Source organism: Taudactylus pleione, unplaced genomic scaffold (assembly GCF_031769625.1).
Source record: "Taudactylus pleione unplaced genomic scaffold, aTauple2 ptg000149l, whole genome shotgun sequence".
In the NCBI taxonomy this organism is placed as follows: Eukaryota; Metazoa; Chordata; class Amphibia; order Anura; family Myobatrachidae; genus Taudactylus; species Taudactylus pleione.
The window spans coordinates 3,768,197-3,786,290 of record NW_028284551.1 but is presented as its reverse complement, the minus strand read 5'-3'; the positions used below and the strand labels follow the sequence as shown (position 1 = coordinate 3,786,290).

Genomic DNA, 18,094 nt, shown 5'->3' with positions numbered 1-18,094 from the left:
GGTGTGTGGCCTAATTACCATATGCCACGCCTCCTATGTGACGTTATTTGGAGTTGTGCCTGCATGGCACACCTCCAAACAATGTCAGGCTGGGGGGGGGAGCCTCACTAGCTGGGCTTCTCCCAGCTCTCTCCCGTCACTGAATGGATGCTGCGGGCATGCGCGCAGCATCTATTCAGGTTCTGGGGTCGGCACCGCCACACAGCTGTAGTGGTGGGGGTCCCCAATGTCCCGATTTGACCACCCGCGGGCCACTTCGGCCCACGGGTGGAACAGCGGGACAGTATTGTTCCGATGAAATCGGGATGTTGGGGAGGGGTGCGCCCTCTATGGGTGGCACCCCTGTTCGACCGCACTGGTCGAAAACCCCTAGAGCCGGCCCTGGCGGCCTGCACTCCCCTTGTGATGCCACTGTGCACACCCTACCAAAGAGTGTCTAACATGCTGTTTCAAATGTCTAATTACATAGCACATTTATAAGGTGGGAGTTCCTGGAGCAGCCCTTGGAATGTATTTGGTATCAGTCCATGTGTGGCAAAAGGATGTTACTAATGAAGAAACGCACATCGACCAGATGCGTATATACAGGTAAGATTATTTTGGCTGGTTTCAAGCTAGCTTTAATAATGTGTGCCACTTGTGGACATGTTTTTTTCTACTTTAGAGAAGAACAAATTTACCTACACACGGACTGATTTTTATATTTTTCCCTAACACATTGTAGTTATAATAAGGTGCTGAATAATTCCAACTTACAATTAATATAAATATATATAATTTTCACTATATCAATAAATTCAAAGGTTTCTATATTATCTGTTTACCTGCTACCAGTGGTGACTTAAGGGGCGGGTTGGCAGGGCCATTGTTCAGGGCGTTGTGGACTAGGGGTTGCCGCTGAGGCAGCCTACCGTCTTCTAGATGATGCCTGCAACAGCTGCGGGTCTTATTGCCGCAGCCGATGCCAACTCAAGAGCAGTTGTAGGCTACAGCTCCTCCTAAGTCCTGTCCCCTGCTACTGTACCTCCCCTTCCCTCCCAGCCCAGCCAGAAGCTCTGTATCCTAGACGAGGAGCTGGCAGTTGCTACCGATAGAATAGTGCCCCCACAAGCAGCAGCTCTTGTCTTGTCATTATTTGAGGGGAACTGGCTTTTAGGCAGAAGGGATAAGAGAAAGAGGGGGGCAGTGTCCAAGCAGGTGGCGGGGCTACCGAGCACAGGGTACAGCCCCGAACTCCTGCAATGTGGAGATGGGAGGGATGGAGGAGCTGCCACAGTCCACTCTAAAGCTGGGTACACACTGACAGATATATTGGCCAATCAATTGATTGGCCAATATATCTGGTGCCTATCGGACGGTGTATACCAGCCATATGTCTGTACTTACCATTTACATGTACACTGTTGCATATGTGCAAAGGAATGAGCAGCCCCATATGTTATTGGCAGATTATTCTGGAATAAATGCAACTAAGTTGAACATCTGTGATGGGCTTCTATGGGAGCAAAGTTCCTTAGAATTTGCACTGCTCAGTAAATTGTAACCAGAAGAATTCATTCAGAAAAATGCTTGATCTTTGAACATCTAAATTTATAAATTGATGGCTAGATTTAAATTTTATACCTTTCAATCTATGTGCTGGCTTACAGGGACATACTCTAAAATGGCTATTTCTGTATTGTACACATGTACACTAAAATCTATATCTTACTACATACTTACCTACTTTTCAGACTGCCCTTCTGCAGATCTTGTAGGGGCTATGTCCAGGTGGGAGGTATGGGGGCTGTTATGAATCATTGCGACTCACTGTGAATCATATAATTTTAGCCCCACCCCTCCAACTTCACTGAAAAAGCAGGCAGGATCCTGGAAGCTTATCTCTTCTCCTGACAGCCCCCCTCCCCCAGTATAGTCGGCCACCCAGGTGAGCCAATGAGTCTCTCTGTGCACTGGCTTCACCAACAGTGGCTTCCTTGCCAATCACATACAGGCCAGGCAGTCCCGGGGGAAGTGGTTTCTCCCCTGGAACTGCCAGTCTTGACTGCTATTAACAGAGAGAGTGCTTCTAATAGGAAGACCTCAGCTTTTCAGGCAGCTGATGCAGTTATTAGAAGCTGGTGTTTTGCACATACACTGTCCCACCGCTGCTTGTGCACATTTGCAGGTCTCAGCGCCTGCCAGATACATTGTCTCCTCTCCAGACTGCAGGACAGCATGGGCAGCCCCCCTTGTCCAAGCGGATAGGAGCTGCTGCTCCAAGAGACTAAAGAATACAATTTGGAGAATTTCATGCACCATAACAGCATTAGATGTACTGCTGCTCTGCATTTTTACTATTTGTATAGTTAAGTGGGGAGTATCAGATGTCTTTTAAAGAACAGAGCATTTGAACGGTCATGCTGTAGCACTACAGATTAAGAAAAAACATATATAAATATATATATATGTGTATATTTATTTTATATATATATATATAGAGCAGGGCCCTCTTACCTCTATGTCTGTCTGTTATTACCCTGTTTTGTTCTATCAATGTTTCCAATTGTAAAGCGCAACGGAATATGCTGCGCTATATAAGAAACTGTTAATAAATAAATAAATATATATATATATCCCTTTTCAAACTATAGAGAGGACATACACACACACACAATTGATTGACACTGGCTTAATCAAGATTCTTAGCAAAGCTTAAATTGGAATTTCAGCCGGAAACCCTGTGATATAATTTGCCACGGATAACATACTAACAGCTGTGAGTGAGTGGATCGATACTATCAGAGTGATTCAAGCAGGTCCCAAATGACAACTGCTTTCTGAAGTGTATGTTAGAATCCTTTTTATTGCATTCATTTCTCTATGAGTTGCGGGAATAATACAGTTACATTATATGTAAACTGTATTTAATGTCTGCACAAAGTAAGCTGAGCATTGTATAAATTAGTCACAACTATGGTGGCAACTAAAGAGCTCACCAGTGCACTGAAGGGTTGACTCCCACTGCTTCCACATTAAAGATCAAATTTATGGTTGATGCAGTCTGTTAAGCAAGGTTTTTTGTTTTTTAATGTACAATTCTGTGCAGAATTTCTGGCACACTGAAAACAGTCTGCTTCTACAGTATGCCAGCTACACGTATCAAACATTGCAGTAATGGGATAGAGTCACATGAATTTGCTATGCAGCTGATGTATGTTACTTGGGAAATTGCACTTGGAAGCTGCACAATCCCAGTGGGTCAGTGAACTCACAGCTGGGAAGTAAGGTTTTTACCTGGTGATGTACATGACTGCATATTACTGTACTGTGTATCCAGTATGCGTTGCATAAGCTGTGCTTTTACATCCTGTAGAATGTAGCAATACTTTTTATTTAAATGATAGATAGTTGCATGAATATTATGAAACAAAAGTATAAAATAATGGGTACACAGTACTAGAGATGTGCAGTTTGGTTCTCCAGAAATCCAAATCCACCAGAATGTTATGAATCTGGACAGATCTGAGTCGCAGTTCTAATCTCATGAGGAGATCTGGATATATCCGAGACGCAGTTCTGATCTTTCAGAGGTTTGGAATTTGGATTTTAAAACAGAATTTCAGGTTTTGGATTGCAAAAATTACATGATTTTAGCTGTATCGTTACATCACATAATTCCATTTACTGGGTACACATCGTATAGGGGATGCGTTCCGCATCCCCGCGGTCAGGATGCCGATGTGTACATGTGTACTGGCACCTAAAACCCGATGCTGGTCAGAATCTCGGCGTCGGCATCCCAATCGCCGGGATGCCAAAGGTAAGTAGTGGGGTTGGGGGTAGATTTAGGATTAGGTTTAGGGATAGAATTAGGCACTAGAGGGAGGGTTAGGGTTAGGCACTAGGGGAGAGTGTTAGGTTTAGGATGCGGGGAGGGGGAGGTTAGGGTTAGGCACCAAAGAGGGTGGGTTAGGGTAGGGAGAAGAGGAGGGTTAGCATACTGACCAACAAGTGTTGGTATGTTAACCGACGGGATCCAAGTGTTGGGATTTTGACTGCCGGTTTGTATGTTAAGAGGTAAATGTATCAAGTCTTCTATCATTTTATATAGTGCTTGATAAATGCTAGCTACAGGACAAGCTGATTGGTTGCTATAGGGAACTGCTAAACTTGTCTTCCTCTTCACTCTTAAAGAGGTTTGAAACATTTACCCCTAAGTCTTGCAAAACAGGATGTATTCACAGGATGTATTCATGGGATGTATTCACGGGATGTATTCACTGGATTTATTCACAGGATGTATTCACAGGATTTATTCACGGGATTTATTCACAGGATTTATGGCTTTTGCTTATTTACCAAAGACTATCACCAGCAAACTTTTTGTTTGTTTTTTATTTTTGTGGAATCTGGAACTGTAAGCCAGAGTCATGCTCTCCATGACACCCATTGGCCTAGTAAGCAGTAAGACTATTCTTAAGGCCCCCATACATCAGCAATCTGAAAACCACAATTGAACAATTTGAAGATTTGTTGCCTGATGTTAGGATTTCCCAATCTAGTAATCTGTGCCCATACATTACAGATCTTTTTCAGTGATTTGCAGATCGATTGCAGCAAACACAGATCTGCCAATCTTGAAAGGCCCATCATTTTACTAGTAACTGGCTGCAGATCTGCCTATCATCTCCATACACTACCATACTACAGCCACAATCCATCTGTGAAATCCAACATGTTGGACAATCTGATTTAACAATTCCAATCACTTTTTGGTTGCAATCTGTGATCTGTGAAGCCCATACATTGCAGATTTTTATACACAATCATATGCAAATTGCAGAATTGCTAAAATCGATTGCTGATGTATGGGGGCCTTTACCGTTGCCAGCCAGTGTCGTCAGGAAGATGAGCATCACTCAACTGGCCCAGTGATAAATTGTCTGGAAAAATTATTAATATCACAACAATTAGATAGAACATATATCTTATTGCTTTATGTCATAAACACACTACATTTGACATTCCAAGTGAAGCAAAGAACCTTCAAATAGATTATTATTTAATATTGTGCCATTTATTGTGTATTTTATTTTGTAGATTATCATATTTTAAAATTCATTTAATAAAGAAAAAAAAACAAGTGTGTTATTTGAAATATCAATGTTTTAATGTGAATAGCTCTGATATAATTAAAAATAAGTAAAATATGTATAGTAGCCATGCAAGCCTAATTTTATTGGCCACAACTTGAATTTGTTTTGCATGTACATGCACTTTGGGATTGATTCAATTATGCTGCGCTTGTGGTACTGCCAGACTCACAGATTTTTGTTGGCAGCCCCGTAGGGCTGCCTACTATAATCCAAGAATCTGGGGCAAGATTGGGCCACGAGTGGGCAAGCTGTGGGGCCATTTGCCCCGTTTCCACACCTTTACAACGGCAACATGCATGTAATGGAATCGACCCCGATGCATCTTTTTTTAAGAAATGTGACTTGCGACTGTGTACGACTAGGGTGCAGAGACATTATATTGAATGGTGTGTAGACATGGGCAGGGGGCTGCAGATGTGTCCAAAGTGCAGTAAGATAATGTAGTAGCAAATTACAACTAAAATAGCCACTGAAAAGAGGGTTGTGTATGAGATGTCAGTCGGAATCCTAACGCTGGTATCCTGACAGGGTTGAGTTATCGACATCTGACGATAAGTATCCTAGCCCTACCCCTAAACCTAACCCTCCCTCCCCGCAGCCTAAACCTAACCGACCCCCTATTGCCCAACCCTAACCCCTTACCCTCTCCCTGCCCCAATACCTACCATCGGGATGCCGGCTGCCGGGATGCTGGTGCCGGGTTTCTAAGCACCGGCATTCTGACTGCTGGGATATAAATTACATCCCATGAAAAGATCACGTCTGCCTGGATGGCCCTGAATTGCAGGTGCTAAAACCTTGGTGGAATTGCATACTGATGGTTATGACGGACTCAGCCTATGTCTGATTGGACGAAAACATCTCAAGCACACCCATTTATGCAAATTCATTAAATCTGCTGCAACACTGTATAAAAAGTCAAAATACAAAGGAGTGAACACTCAGGGGGTCATTCAGACCCGCTCGCGAGTGCAGGACGCTCGCAAGCGGATCGATGGTGCCGAATTGCGCATGCGCACGACGGAGGGAGCTCCGTCATGCGCATGCGCGAGACCCGAATAACGACGGCCAAGCAGTCGTTATGGGTCTCGCACCAAAGGGGGCGTGCTGTCGATGGTGAGTGACAGCATGCCCCCTTTGGTGGGCGTGCCTGCCAGACGGAGGCGTTCCCATGGGAACGCCTACCGTCTGAGTCTGGCCCCACTGACATCAGTAGTGATGTCAGTGGGAGTGATTTTGGCTATGATAGAGCCAAAATCACTCCAGGGCTTGTGGTCACCGAGACCCTACCGCAGGGTCTCGTCGCAAGCCCGATGGTCGCGATGGTCTTGACCATCGCGACCATCATCATGGACGCTCGCTATAGCTGTGGGTGGTAACCCACAGATATGCGAGAGTCCATGAGGCCGCTTCAAATTGAGGGAGGAGGGCCCTGATTCAGAGCGAGCGCTCTGGTCAGAGCGTCCGGCTCTGAATCAGGCCCTCAGTTTACACAAATATTGTATGCTACATACTGTGTTGGTGAAGGGGAAGGCTCCACATAGGTTTTATAAATGTCGTCATAAATACTATTTTCATATAATTTGCCTAGCAATTAGATGCTCCAAGCCACTTGGGTACTTATGTACTATACGGCCATTTAATGAAATGTGCAAACATTATGTAATGAGGTTTTAGCTTTTTTTGGTACTCACAGTGAAGTCATACCACTAGTATATTCCAGCTGCACCTGACCCAGATACGTAAAGGGGAGGGAGCCACATTTGCAAACATGTGTATGCAACTCACTTCTGAATTGGTCACAAAAATTTGTTTTTTTTTATATTTCAGACGCATTTTGCAATTCCATTTTTCCAACACTGAAACGGGCCCTATAAGTAGAAGGCTGCCATTATACCTATTCACCAGATACCGAATATGATTTTTTTTATTTTGTTAAAAATAACAACAATGCTGCCTACATGGTAAAATTACAAAAATGTGACCCAAAGAAACAGGAATAAGGAATCTCTTAGAATTAAGAATATTTACTGTATTTTTCATCTGTAAAAAGAAGATCTATTTGGTAATAAGTTATTACTAAGTGCATTTACTAATATGTGGCATTGACAATGATGATCCATCACTACTTTGCGCAGCTTTTAAACCTGTGTATTCTCGTTTCTATACTGTAGCTAGCCCAGGAGTATCACAAGAACTATGGAAATAATTAAAATAATGAATTAGGAACCACTTTTTTCTACATACATAGCTACCAATCACAAAAAAAATCATGCTTTTAAAACAAGCATTAAAATTAAATGTTACACTCACCAAATAATTCAATGGTTGGAAAAATACTGTATATAACATTTCAGACCAATATGCTACCTTTTCATGCAAGACCAGAACCTATCATTTATGTAACAACTTTACTCAAGTGGAGAAATACACTTCATAGCAAGTACAGTCACTGTTATTCACTAATACTGTATATGTCAATAATATTAAATTATATACATGCAATAACAAACTATTAACATTAAACTATAGAGCTTGCTCCCTGTCTTATTTTATTTCAATTCTATTTATGAGGTAGGTGGTCTCTACTTTGCATAATTCTGTGGTAGCGTAGAAACCAGAGGCTGAGGACTGGCTTGTAATTTCCTAGTTAACAAAACTAATCCTCACTAATTGGTGGATACAAAAACGGAGACATGGGCTGTTGGAAACTTAACACGCATGCTGTGATTAAGAGGTTTTGGCCATATCACCATAAGGAAACCTCTATATGGGCTAATTCAGCAAATACACCGGGAAATAAAACCACAGGATAGTCACATTGGTGGCCAAATTTGGATATTTGTCTGTTTAACACCTGGGCTGAGCAACTAGATCATTTCTGGCTTCACAGTAGCTTTATACAAATGTAGTCATCTTCCAATCACATTTTCCCACGAAGCTCAATGATATTCCCATGAGTTTCCACAGGACAATGAACCAGCATTTTCAGACATTTTGGATCGACATGCATTGCGATAACAATTCTGAAGCAAGGGTAAAAAATTAGTTGTACAGTACAATACTGGACTTACTGTACTTCCTCACAAAGGTACATGGCTCACAAATAATAAATAATAATTGCTCATGTCATATTGATAAGCAATAGGTAATTTAAAGCATTTATAGGACAAAGTGTTAGATGGCAGTGATCTTGTAGCAAAAATAAATATACTTATATAGAAAGTAAATAAGTTGTTTTTCTTTGCTACCTCCTGAATAGTCTTGCCATGGGTATCTGCCTCATTGGCCTAGATTATAAGACCTTACTTAAAGTGGCACTACCATCCCGGAAAATATTTTCCTAACATGCCCTCTACTCCCAGTGAGAGCTCCAGTGGCTTCTACTATACATCCAACAATTTTTTCATGACTTTTCTGTTCGTTCAGGTAAAATGGCTACAGAAAGGTCCTGAGGGCCCTGGACCCATGGGGGCATGGAAAGAAGATAGTACCAGGTGGTAAGTAGATATACCAGTTGTATGTCCCATTGCATTCCTTACTTTTTCAGTTTGTTTACCAAACTTTTTAATAATTGTTCTTAAATTGTAGTCAAATGATCTGGCTGTCTCTCATCCAAATTGCCCACATTCTAGTGGAATCAGCTCCCTTCAAAGGAGGCTGGAGTGAAACCAGTGCGTTCTGCATTAGCAGTGGAGATGTGAAGTTCCAGGTTTTCACATTTACACAGACCCAGCAGGAATAATCGCTGGAGCACAGGAAGGGTTTAAAACACTCACACACTTGATGCTCGTTGCCCTGATGCTGAGTAGCAGCGAGGAAGTATGGACACAGGGCCTGATTCAGACCCGCTCATAAGCGGCTGCTCGTTCGCTCCGAGCGATGTTCGCACATCTGCGCATGAGTATGGGTCGTAATGCACATGCGCCAACCAGTCAGTGCGGTTGGAAAACGTGTGTTCGCAAAATTGCGAGTGCCTGCTAATTTTTAGTGACAGGATGAGGCGTTTGTGGGTGGTAACAGGGGAAGGTGCTTGAAAACGGGGAGTGGAGATCCGAACGCAAGCGTGCCAAACGGTCAAAACGGGCGTTTTAAGGGCGTGCATAATTAACAAAGCAGCGTAATCGACCACGTCACTTGGTTGTTTCTTAGCCTGAACTGTTCGCATGATTGCGGTAGGAAAATCCAACCACAAGCACTGCGAGCAGTTCAGACGCCTTTTGATGTACTCGATGAATCAAATAAATAGCGGAGATGACGTAGGATGCGAGCGGCCAGGGGGCGTCTTTACAAAATAGCGAGCGCATGTTTCGTTCGCTCGCTCAGACATAGATGCGTCAACAGACCGCAAAGAGCGAGCGCTCAATTTAAATAGCCAGCCCCTTTTTCTGAACGAGGGTCCAAGGGCTATGCTGGGATAGCATGCCCAAATTGTGGCTGCAAGCCACTGCTGACTGATTAGCATAAGGAGTGCTGAGACTTTTATGTTTGTTTGTTTATTTTATGTTATGTGCCTGTATGTGTGCAGACCTAAACTCACGTATGCGAAGGTGCAGTGTTTGCTGCTATTAAAAAGCCATTACTTTACCATGTACCTGCCTGTCTGGAATCCTCATTTCAAGCACCAGTGTTACACTGTGTATTACTGTGGTGCTGTTTCATAACTGTATATGTTTTAAAAAGAAAATATTATTCCCCTTAAAATAACATTAAATTTTATTAATGAAGTCATGATTGATTAGCTCTATAGTAGCATTTCATGTTATAAGAACTCTAGGTATTTGTTTATGAATGACTACATACATCAGCCATAACATTAAAACCACCTGCCGAATATTGTGTAGATCACCCTCGTGCTGCCAAAACAGCTCTGACCCATCAATGTATGGACTCCACAAGACCTGTGAAGGTGTCCTGTTTCACCAAGATATTAGCAGCAGATCCTTTAAGTCCTGTAAGTTGTGAGGTGGGGTCTCCATGGCTCAGACTTGTTTTTTCCAGCACATCCCACAGATGCTCGATCGGATTAAGATCTGGGGAAGTTGGAGGCTAAAGGTGCCCATCACTAGAAGACATGAAAACGACTGCACGATTACGACATTGTAATCGTTCAGTCGTTTGTCAGTCTGTGATGTGCCTACACTGAATGAGCAGTTGTTCAGTGTAGGCACAATCAATCATCTGCAAACATGCTGAACCTGACGTTATCATCAGGTTGTCCAGCATGTTTGCCCGATAATAGATGTCTAAATGACCAGCGGGAGCACGCATCGCTGGTCGTTTTAGACATTTTTGCAAACGATTTGCGAACGATTTATGAACAATTTATGAACGATTGAACGATATCGTTCAATCGCTCAAATAGATCGTCTAGTAGATGGGCACCTTAAGTCAACACCCAGAACTCTTTGTCATGTTCCTCAAACCTTTCCTGAACAATGTTTGCATTGTGGTAGGGAGCATTATCCTGCTGAAAGAGGCCACTGCCATCAGGGAATACTGTTGCCATGAAGGGGTGTACATGGTCTGCAACTATGTTCAGGTATGTGTCAAAGTAACATCCATATGATTCACAGGAACCAAGGTTTCCCAGCAGACCATTGCCCAGAGCATCACACTGCCTCTGCCGTCTTGCCTTCTACCCACAGTGAATCCTGGTGCCATCTCTTTCCCAGGTTAATGACGCACGTGCACAATACAGTATGTAAAAGGAAAAATTATTTATCAGACCAAGCCACCTTCTTCTATTTCTCCGTGGTTCAATTCTTACATCCCGTGCCCATTGTAGGCAGTTTTGATGGTGGATAGGGGTCAGAATGGGTACTCTGACCGATCTGTGGCTATGCAGTCCAACATGCAGCAAGCTGCGGTGCACTGTGTGTTCTGACACCTTTCTGTCATAGCAAACATTAACTTTTTCAGCAATTTGTGCTACTGTAGCTCTTCTTTGGGACTGGACCAGACGGGCTAGCCTTCGCTCCCCACATGCATCACTGAGCCGTGGACGTCCATGACCCTGTTGCTGGTTCACTGGTTGACCTCCTTTGGACCACTTTTGGTAGGTACTAATCACTACATAGTGGGAACAGGCCACTAGACCTGTCGTTTTGGAGATGCTCTGTCCCAGTCGTCTAGCCATCACAATTGTCAAAGTGGCTTTTTCCTGCTTCCAACACATCAACTTCAAGAACTGAGTGTTCACTAACTGCCTAATATATCTCACCCCTTGACAGGTGCCATTGTAAAGCGATAATCAATGTTCTTCACTTCACCTGTCAATAGTCTTAAAGTTATGGCTGATGGGTGTATAGTAAAGACAGAACCTAGGGAACTTCATCACAAATATAAAAACACCTCTTTAGTTGGAATATGGAGAGACGTGTCTGTGTGAAGGTTTGTTGGTTTCAGGAGCTCCTTTTACACTCTGCATTCCCTTAAACATTTAAATTAATTAACTGTAGTAGACTTTGTCACCTCCTTTGGGAGAGCTATCTCTCAATCAACGATGTCCTTACATACCCCTTTAGCTTGTCAATCTTCTAATCATGAAATTATTGTATAACATACAGTACAGCAAGATGTTATGGAGATATATACAGGAGTTTGGCTAAATGTATTTATTTTCTTCTGTAAGAATACCCTAAATACCAATATCATTTATTCAATTATTGTGTTCTGTTAACCAACTGTTAATTTGTCAGATGTTTCAAGGATTATAATAAGGATTACATGTTTCCTATGTTACTACATTATTTAAATTAATACTACCGTATATACTAAGTGAACAATTAGATTGATTTACCTGCCATTAAGTAAGTATATCCATTAACTGTTTGGATGCATATGTACATTGTAACGTATACCTTGAATAATATATTTTATATGTAATAATATATTTGTTAAGCTCCGTACACACGGAGCGATCAGACAGATCAGACAACGATAAAGAAATCGTTGTCTGATGGTCCTGCATGAGCTGGATGTTCGATATCGAACAACCAGCACATGCACTAACCCCCAAACAACTATAACGACCCGCGATGGACGATCGCGGGTCACTATAGTAACCAAGTTGGCCTGCATTCATGGGCGATGGGCGATATCGATAACAACTATCCGTGCCCACGCATCGACCGTCGTTTGGGGGTTGGAAGGGCACAGAAACAGGACGACATGAACAATAACGATATGATCGATATAGTTATCATTCATATCGTCCTGTTTAATCGTACTGTGTGTACGCACCATTAGCAAGATATCTCTTAACATCTTAAAATCATGGATGTTTCAAATTAAGAGGGAAGGGTGAAGTAATTTGTATCCTCTACTGGTTTTTGATTATCATTTATTTCAAATGTATTCCCTGTTACCTGGTTAGACAGATAACAATCCTCATATTTAGCAAAAAACCAAGAGGGGCAGCCTCTTACAAAAAGGATCAGTGAGTGTCTACATGCTGAAATATCATTATAAATGAAGCTGTTAAACGACTGTAAAATAACATATGATAACACCCCTCCCACTAAGTATTGTATCTTAAAGATTATATATGTGATTTAGGTGCTTACATTACTTTAGAATAGTGTAGCTGATTTATTGTTCTGGAAATGTATGTTAAAGTGGAGTTAGTAATAGGTTATGTAAAGCCAGTTTGTCTGTATTGGCCGTCTTTATAGTTTTATAGTCTTGTTTATTATATACAATATATAGCCCTTTTTGCTACATATAACATACAGTATATGCTATTTGTTATCACCTTTCCATCAATTAAAATGGTTAAGTGTATGCATAAGATTTTCACCAAAAATCTGCAACCAAGAGACATATTTTACTTGTAAAACCATCTTCTGAAAATAATGACAAATAGCAATATTGCCTCAAAGAAAATAAGTGTCAATACTATATAAATGTATCATGTTGCCTTGTCTGGTCATTAATGATACCAGCACCCTGAGCTGCCTCACCAATGAATGTGAATGAATGTTGTTAGGCTGGATACACACTATACGACATTTCATGCAATCTTGGAACTTTCGACCAAATTGCACAACCATTGTATAGTGTGTACACCCAATCCATCGCATACACACATCGTTCATCACATCATCCCATCTGATATGCTGCACGTCAGATAGGATGATGCAAAAACAATGTGGTGCACATTGTGTAGTGTGTACGCACAAACGCATATAGTGTACAGGATCAATGATTAATTGGATACAATCACAATATATCATGCCAACGTTCAGAAGATTGCATAGTATGTACGCTTGATAATGTGTGTTCTTGTGTCTGGTGATATTGGAATAACCATTGTGTCGTATGTTACATCATTCAAGTGTGTAAATAACTTTATACTGTTGATTTTATCAGCAGTTTCTCCACTGATTCAATTTCATTAGGTAACCACAATAATGACTTTGGGGTTCTTTTTACAGTACCTGCAGCTCTTACCAATATACTGCAATTAATCCTTTATACCACCTTTAGGGTTTTTGTGGTCAGTGCATGATATGACACTGTTTCTTTCCTAAAACAGTAGCTACATTTATTCTCATTTTTAAGTAATTAATCAAGTTGGTTGCCCTCACCCTTGAAATGCCATATTAATCAACATTCATGTGCAAATACAACATTTAATTGCAAACCTGCTTATACTTTATTAAGCTCCTCTCCATACAAGCAGCATTGATCACCAATAATACAGTGTAGACAGTCTAAATGGTGCCTATAAGGATTATGTTTCCAAAAGAACAACAATGCAAGTTGGTTCATCCTTAATGGAATGATGGAAAGCTCAATGGATTTGTGAGCACTATGTTGTCTGAAAAGCTGGGGACTTATGGTTAAGAAAATCTCACTCCATAGCACTTCACATCTTTATAAAGGTTTTTTTTCCTATTCCACAGAGGACAGTTCACACCAAACATTTTCCTCTCCTCTCCAGTGCAACCTCTGAATGGCAACATCTAGACTGCGAGAAAAGGCATTTATCAAAATGTCTGAGAGGAAACGATTCCCAGAGGATAAAGATAAACAATCTGAAAGCGAAATCAATATTTTAATTGATGTGGAAAGAATGAGAAAAAACACCTTGTAGATAATCTACACCTGCAATGTAATAAATAATTCAATTACAGTTTACTACAGACACCTATGGCTCAGGAAACAGTGTGTTACTTATTTCTAAAGAGTGCACATAGATGACATGCCAGCTAATTATAGGAAGAAATGCATGAGCATACAGTATGAGTATAGCTCTGTACTGTATGCTGGTCTGCTGTAGTCAGTCACATGTGTGCTATACCACTACACTCTTCCATGCAGGATGGCTATACAGTATATTGTGCATGATTTATATTTCTATTGTTATTAGCTCAGTACTGCTATTGTAAAACACATCAGTCCTCTAATATCTGTCACATGCTTTATATATGTAATATTTGGGGACATAAACTTACAGTATCATATTAGATAGATAGATAGATAGATAGATAGATAGATAGATAATGCTGATTTTTAATCAATAAGAGAATTTAAACCCATTTAGCTCCAACCACGGTTCCATCTGCTATCATGTGATTGCGATTAGCATAATGAATCACAGGGAACACAGAAGTTAAAAATATGTTATGTCTTCACACAAAGCTGACACGATCTGAATGTTGAAATGATGGGAAAAAATGGGCTTTTGTCCCAAACTGACAACCTGCCCACTGCCCACGCAAAGCTCTTTCTCTGTCTCTTTCCTCAGTGCTCTGTCACTTTGGCCTTGTAGTTCTTTTTCCAGTTTAATTTCTTTGTATTTTAGTTTTCTCTCCTCCATTATCCAGCTCACCTTCTCTCTTTATCAGTTTGTCACTGCTGGGCTAGTTCCCATGCGCTTGCTATTTATTAATGCCCGATGCCACTTGCTCATCAGTCTCCCTCTGTGCTCCACTTTTGTTCCCTCTCTCTCCCCCTTCTCATCACCCTGCAGAAGGATAACCTAGAAAATATAAGCCATCTCCAACCATCAACACGTATAAATGCCAGGATACTATTTCCATCTCTTAACAATGGCTCTTTCTTTATAAATCCTTTATTATTATAATTAAGCCACTAAAGGGATAGAGGTTTTTAACCCTATGCAAGAAAAGACCATCTCGATGTACAGAGCGAGAACCGAGAACGGCTGCAAGAGGGATGAGTGTAACCTAAATACATACACTCTCCGGGCAGGTGCATCCTTTCCACCTCCAATCACAAGGCACCGTTATCTGGCTGCACAGAGATTCCGAGATGCGTTCTGTAGAAGATTTAGTATATCCTAAATCCAGAACCGCAGGCTGCCACTGTGTGGGTGATATATATGTTTATATCACAGCTATGCTATACTATAAGAAGACTATTTCGATGTATAGATTGGGTTATGACCTTACCACATCTGGGAGCAGCACAGTTATTCTAGGCATGAGGAACTATCTGTGTACAGGTCATAGCTCCATCTCCCTGTGACCGCTGACACTCTGGTACGCAGGATTTTAAGCTTGCAAATGAAATACAGTATTTCCAACTCTTGTGGATTTTGCTGCAATTATCTGGTATTTTTGTATAATTGGTGACAGCACAAGGTAATAAACGCATCAAGTGAACGCGGGTCAAGAAGTATGGTCACGGAAGTGGTGATGGAGTAGCTTACAGTACTGTATGTCACTGAGCTAGTGATGGAGAATGGTCAGGTTGATAGTGATGGAGTATGGTCATAGAGCTAGCGATGGAGAATGGTCAGATTGATAGTGATGGAGTATGGTCATAGAGCTAGTGATGGAGTATGGTTATGTAGCTAGTCATAGAGTATGGTCAGACATGGAGGTAGTGATGGCGTTTGGCCATAGAGCTAGGAATGGAGTATGGTCACGGAGGTAGTAATGGAGTATGGCCATAGAGCTAGTTATGGAGTATGGTCACGGAAGTAGTGATAGTGTATTTGTCGAGGGTATAATGATTGAGTTGTCATGGAGCTAGTTATGGATTATGGCCATAGAGCTGGTGTCAGAGCGCGGTCATAGAGTTGGTTCCTGGCTTGGTCAGTGGTGGTCTATCCCCCGATTATGTACAATATATGGTATTTTTCAATGTAGGTTACCTACTCAAGAGCGACCTACCTTGACATGTTTTCCCTCTGAGGTCGCTGCGCTTTTTCCAGCCCAAGTTTGGTGAATATCCCAACAAGGACCATTACAGCTACTACTCCACATATGATGTAGACAATCAAATTCGTTTTGTCCCTGGTGGGATCGTGCAGGGGGTCGTCAATCTTTGGGGGAGTCTTTCCAGGTAGTAGCCAGATAGGTCTGTCATAGTTTGTGCAGACGCTCTGATCCAGCTTTGCCTGCTTGAACTTACAGCAGTACCTGAAGCCACAAGTACCACAACAGTACAGAAAATCCCCCGAACTGCAGTTAAATGGGGGGTCCCATTGTCCCATGACATCAAAATACCCCCTGCAGCCTTCAGCAGTCTGAGGAGGCTCTGAAGACTCCAGATCTCCATGGTTGGACAGGTTGACGTCGGATACCACTTCAGTGCTCCCAAAGTGAGCTCCACTTTTCCCTTGTGCGCAACACAGCAAAGTAAAGAGATCCGCTAGGAAGTAATAGAATATCACCCTCATTCCTCTCATGATAAGGGGCAGCCTTCCTTTATCTTAATGTGGAAGATCCAAAGTGGCTAAAGAGAACCATGAGGAGCAGGAAACAGGATGCCTCAGCCCATCAGCCCAGGTCCATCAATGCCACATCTGCTGATTGCAGTCCTCCTCACCTGCTAGGTGTGACAGCCCTCACCCCCGGCAATGATCTCCTCTCCCTGTAGCTGTGCAGCACTAACTGATGTGCACTTGTGGAATCGAGGAAAGCAGAGGGGTTTCTGGATTGTTAGAGTAGTGTAAAGAGAGAGAGAGAGGGATGGAGGGAGGAGGAGGAGGGAGGGGGAGGAAGAGATATAGGAGGAGTACAGACTGAGGGAGGGATGACATGGGCTCTGAGTAAGGAGGGAGTGCTTGCAGGAGATGAGGAGGGATGCGTTTTAAATGAGTGCAAGGTGATCCCGTTATGCTACTGTAGTGCTGCACGCAGCCAGTCAGGCAAACACACAGATCTGAAAAGTTTTTAATGGAAAGATACTGTGCTCTGCAAAAAGACAAATTGCAATTTCACTCTACTCCTTCTGTTCAGATGCTGTTCTGTTGTAGTCAGACTGATGTGATGCTTCGTTAACTTGCCTTCTCTGCTGTGGAACTAGAAATCTCAGAATGCCCTTTCATGTTCGTGGTGGCTTTAGGTTACCTACTGTGTCTTTGCTGTGTCTCTAAATCTCCATAATCAAGCTTCAAATGATGTCGGAATCCCTAATTTATAGATATAATGACACATGCATTTCATCTAAATACTCGAGTTTAGAATGATTAGATGATGTTATTATAGTCTGTCATCATTATTGTGTAAACATAGTACATTTTGGATCAGGATGCTTTTAAAAAATTGAACAATTGAATGTTTTAGATAAGGTTGTGGTTAATTATATTAGCTTTCTCTCGTTGTATTCCTCTTAAACCTTAAATATTGAACCTCAAATATTTCTAAGGGGTATGACATAAAAGCACATTTTGACAAGCTGTTAGTGGACTACAACTCCCAGCATAAACATGACAGAGCTGATGATTGCCATTGTAGTTCAATGCTGATGAAGGTTCAGAGTCTGTGGAATCAGTACTGGTGTCAGATCTACAGGATTCATTTTTGTCATGTAAATATGATTAGCCCTCTGACAGTCATTTGGCCGGTGCCCACTGGTAAGCTACAGCTGTGAAGATCATGCACACGAATGGGTCACATGATCACACACAAAGCTGAGCATTTAGAATAAACAGACATTTGCCAGGAACCAAAATGCAAACTCTTATTCCAATGAGA

The 18,094-nt window shown here is 41.8% G+C and overlaps 1 protein-coding gene across 2 annotated transcripts in view; it reads right to left on the bottom strand.

The window, feature by feature from the left end:
- Window positions 1–16,803, bottom strand: part of SHISA9 (shisa family member 9) — a 530,821-nt gene extending 514,018 nt beyond the window's left edge. For both annotated transcript variants that reach the window (XM_088474251.1, XM_088474252.1), the window contains exon 1: window positions 16,286–16,803. In XM_088474251.1, coding sequence (XP_088330377.1) covers window positions 16,286–16,803 — 518 coding nt within the window. The remainder of the gene's footprint in view (window positions 1–16,285) is intronic.
- Window positions 16,804–18,094: the final 1,291 nt, after the last annotated feature.